The sequence below is a fragment of the Phaethon lepturus genome, unplaced genomic scaffold, assembly GCF_000687285.1.
Source record: "Phaethon lepturus isolate BGI_N335 unplaced genomic scaffold, ASM68728v1 scaffold17025, whole genome shotgun sequence".
NCBI classification, from domain to species: Eukaryota; Metazoa; Chordata; class Aves; order Phaethontiformes; family Phaethontidae; genus Phaethon; species Phaethon lepturus.
In genome coordinates, this window is record NW_010538529.1 from 20,278 (window position 1) to 32,904 (window position 12,627).

At 39.1% G+C, this 12,627-nt stretch overlaps 1 protein-coding gene across 1 annotated transcript in view; it reads right to left on the reverse strand.

Moving 5' to 3' along the window:
* LOC104620582 (FYVE, RhoGEF and PH domain-containing protein 6-like) overlaps window positions 1-12,627 on the reverse strand; it is a 48,423-nt gene that overhangs the window by 14,537 nt on the left and 21,259 nt on the right. The window contains exons 8-13 of the mRNA XM_010286852.1: window positions 7,005-7,055; window positions 3,885-3,943; window positions 3,702-3,773; window positions 3,108-3,176; window positions 1,306-1,389; window positions 56-135 (exon numbers count right to left, since the gene is read on the reverse strand). Of these exons, the coding sequence (XP_010285154.1) occupies window positions 56-135; window positions 1,306-1,389; window positions 3,108-3,176; window positions 3,702-3,773; window positions 3,885-3,943; window positions 7,005-7,055 (415 nt within the window). The remainder of the gene's footprint in view (window positions 1-55; window positions 136-1,305; window positions 1,390-3,107; window positions 3,177-3,701; window positions 3,774-3,884; window positions 3,944-7,004; window positions 7,056-12,627) is intronic.

The window sequence follows — 12,627 nt, forward strand, 5'->3', positions numbered from 1 at the left end:
GTGGCCTGTTTGAAATCACATGGTCTTTAAATCATTATTCATTTGTAAGACTTACCTTGCTGAAAGAATGAAGGATCTCTCTACACTTTCAATGTTCAGTTCATTCTGATATGCTTCCTGGGTTGGCTTTTTAACCTTCAGTCAAGGGAGAAAACTTTACATTGAAACTGAAATGGTACTTTTATAGTTGCTTTAGTTTTACTTACTCTAAAATCTCTTACATTTTTATTGCAGAGGGGGTACATTGGAAAGAAAACTCTCAGAAGTAGGAGATCATACACCAGTCCAGAGGGCCCAGCTACACTAGGATTACATGCAGCCCATCATTTTATTTCACCGTGGCCCCACACCAGCCCTGGAGATGTACAGGGGAATGAAGCTCACGAGCTGTCGGGCACCTCCCACTGTGCTTCGACATGCCCAGGCCCATTGCTCTCCAAGTACCTCCTGCAACTGGGCAAAAAAAAGGCACTCCTGCTGCTGCAGCAAGACAAGATGTAGCCTACTGGTGTACCCCAGGGTGGACATCTGCCCCATAGCCCAAGGGCTGGATCACCCTGCTGATCCTTCTGAGCTACCAAGTTTTAAAGAAGGTTTAGAAGTTAAGAGTGGTTTTTGAGGCACCACGAGACATCTGCCGGCAGAAGAGATTTTGCAGCTCTGCCTGCAAAAGCTTGGACCTGGGCGCCAGATCTGCACTGCAGCTGGACCTGGTGCTTTTCTCTGACAGGACCAGAGACAAGTTACTTGATTTCCAAACCGATGGTTTGTTGTTCCCACTGTCATGTCAGAGACTGTCTCAACATATGGCCTGCATGTCCCTTATCACTACCCAGAGGGGTTCAGGGTTTAATTCTGATGCTTTTCACAAAGGCTCAGAAACAAAACCCGTATCTTCCCTCAGAGTTAGTAGATCTCTATAAACCATGGAGATTTGATCCACCAGAAGCTAGCAGAGATGCCTAATCTCTGGGTGTGGGCAATAAAAAGCACTAACAAGGCAAAAGTGAGGCAGTCTAAACAAAATACAATACAAAAAATAAGTAGGCAGACTATTTCAGAGCGGGGCAATACTGCATGAAATGCAGGCAAGATGATCCTGTGGCAACAGAGTTTTTCAGGGAAACAGAGAGCAATCCCACAGATCATATTATGCAAGAAACATTAAACCTGTAGGATTCCTCTGTAGCATAAGCATCTTCAGTATCTATTTCCAACAATAAACAAACACAGCTGGGTTTTGAAAATTTGAAGGCCTGAGTTTAAATAGATTTGGAAGAAGAATCATTTTAACGAGTGACTCACCTTCATTCCAGCCAACGACAGCATGTTGTTGAGTTTATACATCCCTGACTGAACTGGAGTAGTATACAACAGGGCATCATTGAACTGTAATATAGAAGGAATGCTTTTTAATGACTAAACACTGTTTAGAGATGTGTAATTTCAGATGCATTTTACTGGAAGTATAGAACTCATACAGCACTGAGATCAACTGTCCAGAAGGACATCTTCTACTTCCTATTATTGCACTTAGAACCCAAGAAACATTTTCATGTATGAATTTAGATAACAATAGGTGCCTATTTATATCCTCCTTGTGTAAATATACATTTGGCACATGAATAAACAGTGCACGGATGTCAAAGAACAAGCTGTCAAAAAGGACAAAAAAGTTTCTTGTGCACACAGCTATATTGCATAACAAACTGCTTTAAAAAGATATTAGAATTAACCATTCAAACAAAGAAAAACATTCCAGAAACTCAGAGATAGCAGAACTAAGATCAGCAATTTATAAAGACAAACTTATCCATATGTACTATGTGAATTTTAGCAGTTTAAATGTGCATCTACTGTTTATTTCCTGTTCTACTACACTTGGCTTCATTCAGTGCACTTACTAAACAACTATTAAGATTATATTTTTTTTATTTTCTGTGTTGTTCAATACAGAGATCCAAACTTCATTTACTGCACATAAACACAGATCAGAAAATTGAACTGTCTCATAAATTTCTGCTATGAGGTTCTTCGCAAAATAACCAAATGTTTCATGAGCCTTAATAAATCTTCACAACATGATCAATGGAAAAAAATCATTTAGTGACTTTAGACACTTATACCTAAGTGTCTAAAGGTATAAACACTAGCCTGCACATTTTTAAATCTAAAAAAAAAAAAAAAACAACCCCAAAAAACAAAAACCCAAAACCAAAAACCACCTCAAAAAAACAACACAAAGAAAATCCAAGTCAAAGCCACTCAAATTAGAAACATCTGAGCAATATCTGATTTGGGAAGTCCAGCTGAGATAGCACCAGATTTTTGAGACTATTATTTTAACTGATATCATTTACAGTTATCTCAGTGCTTTATATGCTACAAAGTCATCTCCAGAGCATAAGACAGGCACTTGTCAGCTTAGAATACGTACTCCACCACTGCCTAGAGAAGTATTTATTCCTACTACAGTAACTAGAAGACAGATTTCAGCCAGGACTGTGGACCAGCAATGCCATAAATTATATACATGGCAACAGTTGTTTTACTATCTAAATAAAAGAGATAAACAAAAGGTTCAAGTGGAAACAGAAACTTCAGAGATGCGGAGATGTTTCAAAACAAAACAGCAGAAGAGGCAGGAAGAGAATCCAGCACTTGACTTCCAGCCCAGTGCCCTGCTCAGGATGCAGGGCAGGGCTTGTGCAGGGGATGGAGGAGGAAGGAGAGGAGGAGGAGGAAGGGAGGGAGGGCTGCAATAGCAGCAAGCAGCAGCAGCAGAGTTGTAGATTTTAGATCTGCTACGGCTAAGTGGGACGGAGTAAAACTGTTTTTGTGTTTGCGCTACCACAGGTAACGTCTCCTCATAACAGTGCTCGAATTTTAAATGAGCATTGTTCAAAACAGTACATTTCAGTGAGAAATGGTTTTCTATTAAAATTAGTGCACATGCAACAGATGATCTCTCTAAGTTAGAGCTGAGCAAGTAGAACAGCAACAACCAGTAATTTTTTCCACTACCTGAAGTTATTAGTTATTTATGTTTGCGGTGGAACATTTCAACCACTTAAAATTACACTAGTGTTAGGCACACAGCATCTTACCAGAAAAAACATTCGTGGCTGCATGACCTTCCGAGATAGCTTCATCAGTGTTCCCTCTTTCAGAAAGACCTAGCAAATTAAAACAAGCAATTCAAAACCTAGCTTTTCAGGGCATAAGTCATACAAATGATCTGACTTTTTCATTATCATTATTATTATTATTATTTATTACTACTACTACTACTACTATTATTACTACACTAAAAGTGCTGCAGAAGTTTTGGGATTCAAAGTTCCCTTTCTGATAAAGGCTGTTCATCCTTAGGTTTTCCTAAGAGTAAGCGTGAATGGCTGCATTATGGTTTTCCACCCTGCACTTGAAACCATGACAAATACAAGGTTAAGCTTGAGGAAAAAAACCTGCCTGCAAGATCTGGCAAGGAGTCATATTCTAAAAATGGTAAGTCTTCATGAGATAAATGTCTGAAAAAAACCATGCATATGGAGAGGCAGTATTCATTAGACTGTTAGAACCGGCTAATTAAGCGATGGACCATTTTTCTTCTCTGTATATGTCAGCTTCAGTACTTCACTTGCGTAACACCTGTGCTGCACTTTTACCGCAATCTGCTAAATGCCATCTGGAGGACCTACCCTTCCTGGCTGTACAATCTCATGGTGTCCATTTAAACTGTACTGAATCTGCATGAGTTTCTGAAAGTTATCCTACAGGGAAAAAAAGCGAAAGGTAAGTAATTGCCCTTGCATCCTTGTTTTTGTTTTTTTTTTAAGGAAAAAAAGTTTTAATCAAACAGCTTCCTAAGTCAAAATACTTACTCCCTGCTTCATGATGTCATTGGCATGGTTTGCAACTTCTATGACAACAGCTAGAGCATCTGAAGAATGAAGAAATTATGCTTTTGTTATACAGGCTAGTTAGCACTGGTATTAGGTAAAGCACAGGTACAATATTGCCCTTCCACGTCATGCCAAGATTCAAGGACCTTTCTGTGCAGTCACTGCATTCAGGAGCACTTCCCATAGGTCCCAGAGTCTTTGCATCACGGTTTACTAAGTGTGCCCTAGCAAGTCATTGCTTCAACCAACAGTGTCAATCATTTCTTACAGCTAATCAAAACAGTCCACAAGCAAAAATAAATTCTAGCTTGTCACACAAAGAGTTACTTTAATTTCAATGTTTCTACTTACAGCAGAAAAGTTATCAACATTTTAACTGAGACTATGTAGAGATTAAGTTTCTTCCATTTTATACAACTGACTCCAGTACCAGTCATGGAAGACTACCTAGAAAAATTATCCAAATCTCTGAGATTTCTTTCTTCTGCCTTTAGTTTTGCTGCACCTCAAGATAACAGTATAAATGTCAAACTTTTAATACCAGAAGACTTTCTCTGAAAGAGAAGAGTTACCAAAGACGAGTGATTTTATTAAGTACTGATATTTAATAACTAGCAACTCAACTGTAATATATGCCACAGTGTAACTGCAAAAAGGGGTTACATAAAAGGATTATGTAAATTACAGAACAGTGAGTGTATATGAGACAGAACCCATCCAAGGTTCTTATCCAAAAACCTGTACTTTACTTAAGTAGAAGAAAAAGACTCATTTAATTGAAAGCTAGAACAACTACTCTGATAAGATGTAGTCTCTAAAGCATTTAGCACCTTCTGAGTAATTGAAGCACAGTCAGGCACACCAAATAAATGAACTACATTTGCTTAAAAGTCCACAGAGAAGCCTACCAACCAGGTAAAACCAATGCCTTGGGGTTTTTTCCCAGATAAACATTAGCATATTAGTACTGTAGAATGTATATACTTCCCTTATTGTTGAGTTCATATTTAGAAAAAAAGCATGTTAAAAAATACAGCTTTCTGAACTGAAACGTTCAGAAAATCATGAAGCCATATAAGAAACTAAACTGAGGTGCTAACAAAAAGCTCCTCCTAAGTTAATCTAAGGAGAATTTTTGTTCAAGATTTTCATGAACCCAGGCAATGCAAGCACAAGAGTCAAACAGTTAAAAGGTATAGCACATATTAAGTATTTGATAAAAATTTAAGTTTATATATAGATGTCATGATGTCAACTGAGCCTGCTGAAAAATAGCTGGTGGTCTCCTACTAGGAAATGTTGGAGCTGCTCCAGCCAGAACACTCTCAGCTCCCATCCACTTCCAAGAAAACGAAGGAAAATTTAGCTAAATTCACAAAGAGAGGAATGAGTACCTGAATTTTTTGTTATACCTTCCTTCATGTATCAGCTATTATGTCTATTAAAACCTTAAAATTTTAGCCATTGACTTCAAGAAAGATTGAAGAGTGTTAAGAGAAAATTTGCTGGCTATTGAAGGGAAAGTTCCAGGATCCCAGGGCTACTTATACAGCCAAGACTAAATGAATCTAAACAACAACACAAAACAATCTATAGGGTCAAAGTCCATAAACAAAGTGGGTTTTGGCAGGGAAGAGCATTTTAACGTCTTATACCACTTAGCTGAAGTAAAGTATTCAAATGAAGATCATCGGGAAGAATTGTGTTTGGTTTTTTTCCAAGAATACTAGCCATAACCAACTTAGTCTTCCCCTCCCTTCCCTCCTATCCCCATCCTGCAATGGAATTAAACAACTAAGCAAAGTCAGAACTAAGTTAAACTTAATTATCACAGGAAGTATCTTGGTGAGTAAAGATTAGATTTTCTTTTCTTATCCAGTTTCAAATATAGACTATCAAACATGTCAAAAGCATAAAATTAACACTGTTATTGTTACAACTACGTTTCATACATCTTTGATGTATGAAGGGAGAGAAAAATACTGTGGAAGGTACAACTACAAAAACCACAGAAGCTGGAGAAATCAAAAGAAAATGCAAAGTAAAATACACAAGTTGCTCACTTTTCAAGTGGTCAGTTATTTAACACGCAGTGCAAGCATTAGTTTGTTCACAGTCATAAGAAATGCCAATACAAACTTTTCTATCTCTTAAAGATTCATAACTTAAAATATTTTTGGCTTATATTTTCAATATACTCAAATATGTCTAAATGTCCTAAGATATTTACATAATACATACTGTATTAGCAGACAAAGCTACAAGAAAGCAAACTTGGCTCAGTGCATTGAAGACACTCATTTATTGCAGTCAGATCAACTATATCTGCACAGCTCTCCTAAAGATAACAAATGTCACTAAAGAGACTGAAATAAGTGGCAGAGGCTCCTGCAAATGAAATGGAAACATTGACTGGGAGCATATTTAGTACTGCTGAGGCACACACACAGAAGAAGAAAACAATCTGAATGTGCATTGCACTGCTACACTCAAGTAAAATCAGCTTAATCCCAACCTACCATGAAATATGTAGCCCTGTCCCCTTCCATCACCAACTATTCCATCTCATTTCCTCGTATCTCCTTTCCCCCAACATGCAGGCAACTTCTGTAAGTCACTTGTGTTTGTGCAACTTGTGACAAGTCAAACTGGAGAACTCCTCAAATTAAATATAACCCAGAACAGCTCCGTGATCTTGTTCACTCCTGCCACATGAACATTTGTCCTGGCACGAAGAGAGTGGAGGAGGCCAGAGGGGCTCACAGGTGAGGAAGAGCAGCTGATAGACCAGACTGCCTATCATGAAAAGTCTACAGATGCAAGGACTCTCAATAGCAGTGCCCAAAATACCCACTTAAGCTGCCCGTGGAAACTTCTCTCTTATCTCTTGGTTTCCACCCAAGGGTGAGCCAATCCCACTGTCCGCTCCAAACATTTTTGAAACACAAATTTGCAACCTTTCAGTATCTCTGCTGAGAAACTTAGAACTAAATAGAAAACATCTCCATTACGAGCTTAGCATTTTGCATGCATTTAAAATTTAGAAACAATATCATATGTACATAAGTCGTTTTTTCTTTAATCTAAAGAGACATTTACCTTGAGTATCCCTATAGTCTGCAGATTCTTCTAAAAGATTCTTTAAATAATCTGTATAAAGAAAAAATAATATAGAGATAGTTTTGTTAAAGAAATAAACAGCACAAGAAAGTAGTAAAACCCACCTTTTTCCTTGAACTCTGCTTTTCAGGAAGATCTATGCCACAAAGATCTACTACTTAATCTTTTAAATCAGTCAAAGTAATAACAAAAGGAAAACTAGCGTTTCCGTAATGAAAATATATCATGGTATCTTGCACAGGGAAGAGAAGGTTGTTGAAGCAGTGGCCTTCTCCAGAGACAAATGATATGTTGCATACGTTATTCCAGAACAAAACAAGCACGTGAAAAGTAAGTACATACTTGGGAATCATTTACATTTAAGCTGATGCAAAAATTTTTGAAAATTACAGATATTTGTCTGAGCACCTAATTTGTCTATAGGAGCCAGGGAAAAAAAGTAGTCCATTACAGAAGATCTCATTATGATTGGTATTTTTCAATAATAAAAGTATTATACCCCCTCCATGTTCAAATAAGCATTTTTTGTATTCAGTTTCGTTCCTCAACCACGAGATGGCACCCTCAATCCACTAAAGTCTTCATAGTTTTAAAATCTGTTTTATTTAGCTAAAATTAACTCCAAATGTATGACTATACAAGAAAACATCCCCCTCGAGTTTCCATTCCCTGGTCGAGTGTCTAGTTCACCAAAAAGTACAATATCCTGTCAAAGATTAATATATACCTTCAGTAAAGGTCAACCATCTAATCTAACAAGCTACAGCTTTGAACTGTTTAAAGTTGAAAGAAACCAAATCAGAAACTTTTGAAGAAATATACATGTTAGATTGATAATATCAACAAATACTGATTTATAATTACCTCTTAAATGAGGCATTAAGATTCTGGCAGATCTACTGAAAACTAATCATATGTGATCTAGCAAGCATTCAATTTTAGCTTCGCAGTTGTACAAGTTTCACGTAGGAGTGAAATAATTCAACTCCCTTATGCTTGCCCTACCCAAATTCATCCTTTTACTCAAGAAGGATCAGGAGCCAATTGTTCCTGCCTCCATAAGATGTCTTCCTTCATGCATACCCCTCAGAGACTGCTCAATGTATTGTAATCTTTTCCTTATGCAAAAAAAAAAAAAAAAAAAAAAGGGAGGGGGGATTATGAAACATGTTTCTGCAGCAGAAATGCTATGAGGAGTGAGAAAACTTGTCACAGTTAATGAAAGCTTTGAGAAAAACAAAAACTACAGGAAGAAAAATATTTGGCATTGAAATTTTATTTTTTTGGCAAAGACCTAAGGGAGGATGCAAGAGAGAATCATGAAGAGCAGGTTGGGGTGAAGGAAGAGGAACCAGCTGGGGTCTCCTGCAGGGAAGCAGGGAGGGAGTGCTGGGAGGTCTGGCTGGCTGGGCCACAAGAACACCCACAGCCTTCTGCTCTCCTCGAAGTTTTGTCTGATCATTATCAGGCACTGGTCAACCTGTGATCTTTAAGACAAGTCGGACATGGCACCAAAACCTCTTCAGCTACATTCCATAAAGAAAAAAGTATTGCACCCTTCATGTCCCTCAAGATCTTGTGCTATAGTAGCTACCAGACATTCCAGTGCAATATTTAGGTGGACACATATTCCATTAAAAAAAAGTTCATCTTGCCTCACCTCGGGTTATGCTGGTAAGAAGCTGGTGTTAAGAGGACATAAATCAACAGGAGGTATTTTGAAAGGAACTGAGAAGAGTCCACATTGTTTTCAACTTGGTTTAACCTGGAGGAACTACGTCACACATACGACACCAGCTGCCCTCTCCTGCCCTGCCTGCCGACGGGCGCCTCTCCAGTCGGAGCTGTGCCATCCTGCCCAGGCAGAGCCCTCTTGGACCCCACCATAAAGCAAGCAAGCTAAAGCTTTACAATTGCAACTTGATCTTTGTCAGGGACAGCACAAAGGACTCCAGTGGGAACTTCCCAGTATAAAGAAGAGGTCCTTACAGCTTGTACAGAAATACCAACTTAAAGCTGCCAACCACACACTCGCCTCTACAGGCTGGGGACAAGAGATGAGGGGGTATAATTTACTCATCTGCAAATGCACTGCTGGCACTCTAAGAAACTGTCCCTAGTACATGGAGACATCCCATTTGATATCAAAGTAACTGCACTGGAAACTTAAAACCACAGACCCAACATGGGAACTAACTGTTTCTTGGCATATATTCAAGCTTTATGACATGTTGCTCAAAACAACATCACTTTGTATCACTCAAAAACATTTTTTGGTTGGGTATATTCTAGCAATTTAAATCACAGCATCAGTGAATAGAAGAGGGAAAATTAGAGATTTTAACATAACTGCATTTATTTAAAATTCTGCATTTAAAAAGGAAGGCAGCTTTTGCATTAGAAGACTGGAGCAGCCAACAAAACTGGCAACTGTAAAATCTTGAAATTGATAAATCCATAATTTTCATCTTAATACTCTCTATGTATGTCTGGTAAGTGGACCTCAGTTCATAGCTAAAACTCAGCTTCAGAGAAGCATCAGAACAGGTATTTTTAGTCTCTTCTGTGAATACACACTGGAAATTCTGTGCTTGCAACAACTTTCTGGAGGTACTGGCTTAAACTATACAGACAAGAGGATTTCACAGACATGAATAACGTTAACAGTAAAAATTTAGCAAAAGTATTCCTAAATAAAATAAATACAGATTTATTTTAAGTCAAATATTAAGGTGGAATGGTGTCTGCTGTCTTTGCCAAAAAAAATTTCCCCTCTGAAATGTGCTTTAGTTGTTTAGACCTTAAGCATACCTTCAGAAAGGCAGACTTAGAAATTAAAATTCATAACTCTGCTGGATACCCCAAAACACAACAAAAATCAACACAGAAGCACAGAAGTACTGTTTCTGTGATGAAAAAAATTTCCTTATGCCCTACTTCTACCTGACAGCAGCCAGCAGTTCTCTCTTCCTTCTTGCTGGAGGGCAGCAACTATGGCTTCTTCCTGCTAAAGAATCTCTTCTGCTTCATTAACTACTTTTTGTTTCAGGTTGTCTAATTTAATTAAGTTAAACTCAAAGCAATCGTTCCCCAACACGTAATTGGCCTCCAGTCTGACAACTCTATTTCTGACCTGCAAAGGAGCAGTGAGCTCAAAGGCTTATTTTTCATCCCCCTCAGCCTCCCCGCACTATACCCCAGTCACAGATAATATAAGACTCTCTCTCTGCAAACCTTATGTTGAGAAAAAGAGGGGAGAGGCTTATCCTATGACAACGAAGAGCCTGTTCATACTGTACAGTCTCAAGTCATCTACTCAAATCAGAGGTTTTCGGGAGGAGAGAGTCGCCTCTCCTTCTTCCCAGAGGCCTCTAATTAACCTCCCCCAAAACCCACCTAGTATTTGCTCGGGTATAGAGCTCAGGGCCGGTATATGGAGATGTGGAAGCTCACTTGCTGGACTGGAGAAGCTGTGTAATTAAAGAGAAAGGCAGCTGAGCTGCGCCTCTCCTTGGCTGATTTACAAGTCCACCTGCTCCTGCTTTTGTTAGCAGAAAAGCGACTCCACTTCAAAGCACAGCAACAATCTTGTGATGTGACCGTGTAAGCAGCAGGTTACCAGTACAAAGCTGACCCACTGACACAGAACATCTAAATAGGAAGAAATCCCTGCTGACTCAGGTCTAGCAGCTTCGTTTCCTGGATTATTTTCGCTCCTCTGCTCCAACTCGCAGCCCCCTCCTCCCTCGCCCACAGATCCCCCGTTTCTGGCCTGGGCAGCTGCTGCATGGCTGCATCTCACCCCCTGCAACAGTAGTTCCAAATATTTCGCGTGTCCTCCAAAGGTTTTGCAGCACGAGTTTATACAGAGGTTGCTCAATATTGCACAGAGCTGCTGGAAGGTAGCAGAGCAGATGGGCCATCCGCAGAGCTATGGAAGAGTAAGAATCTCAAGGAAAACAGAAATGCATGATAGATGGAACAGACTGCAAATGAAACAGATGCAAAATAACACCCCTCCAGTGCCAGCATAATCAAAATCTTAGTCTGACCTCTTTTATTGTTCCCACAGAACAAGAGAAAATTACTTTTCCAAATCAGCAGCCAACATTGCAGCCCCATTCTTGTCAATAGCATCCGCATTTGCAGGTGTATTTAAAGCCAGGCAGCCACAGTAAGATCTGCAGACTGGGGACATCCACAGCAACGCCCATCACCACAGAACGAGCTTTTTCAGGTCTAAAACAGCCTGTCCCAGCCTGTTACAGTCCTAACAATGACAGTTAATGGTCACAAGGAATTCCCCTTCAATATTGGAGTTTTGTTTCAGTGCCGTTCACCCCTGACATCTCTCGCTTTGCTATGTATATTGACAAAGACATTTCATCCTGATCCTCTGTTCAACCTTTTTAATTAAAACCTTTGAACTTACCCAAAGCTCCACTGATTTTGGAGTGTATAACAAGCCTATACCATGCCCTAAGTCAGTATCTTTTTAAAATAAAGCAACTCCCCAAATGCCGTTTTATGGTTTGATTTCATCAATTAAGGATCACTAAGATTTTCCCCTACAAAGGAGTCTATTTAATAAGGGCTTTTCACTCTTTTTTCAACACCTGTGACTTTAATTAGATGATTGAAATGAAAGCAGGCAACGTTAATAACTTGGTAATTGCTGTATAACACTTCAGTCTGTATCTCTCACAGCATCACTAGCCTAACTACTTGCTGGGGAAATGCCAACGAGCTGCTTACAGAGCCAAAAAAAAAAGGTCACAGAGCATTTTATTTTGCAGTTACTACATAAACAGAGGCTATTTTTAAATTGCTCATCAAGAAGCAATGGCTTTAAAAAACAATGCCTTAAGTATTTCCAAATCCTTACAGGAGCCATGCCCCTCTTACAACAAACACATCTCAAAATACTCCACAAAACGAGGCCGCTATCACTGCCCTCCTTTTACAGAAAAGAAAGCACTGCATCATGCAGATGATGTGCTCAAGGTCACCCAACCATACCAGTACCAGAGCAGGGTATAGAGCCCAGATTTCCTAGTCCCAAACCAGCTCTTCAGCCTACAATGCCACTGTAACAAGTCTTACTGGTAAAGTACCCTAAAAACATGTGTTTTGCCTTTAAAAGAGAATGGATTTTATAGACAAAACACCTGGGTGGGGGAGAAATGGAGAAGCTACTTGCAGAAGTTCACAGTTGCGTGGACATCTTTCACTTCCTTCTCCTAGCTCCAATTTTACAAAAACAAAACAAAATCAAAACCAAACAAAACAACAACAACAAAATAAAACCCAAAGCAAAACAGGGGCATTCCAACCCTCTAAGGAAATTACTGGCTTCTATTACCACAGAAACAAACAAAACCCACCACACGTTTCATGTTTTCCAAGTACTGCTGAAAGTACCATCAGAGAGCACACGACAGAGTTGGGGATACTAGCGCCTCGCTTGTGTATGTTACTGCAATCAGTATTAACAAAGAAAACCTCTAAGCCCATGCCATGTTTTTAAAAAACTTCACATCTCTGAAGTCAGATAAACACACTTTACAGATGGATACAACTGCCTGAAAACAAGTTTCCTGGG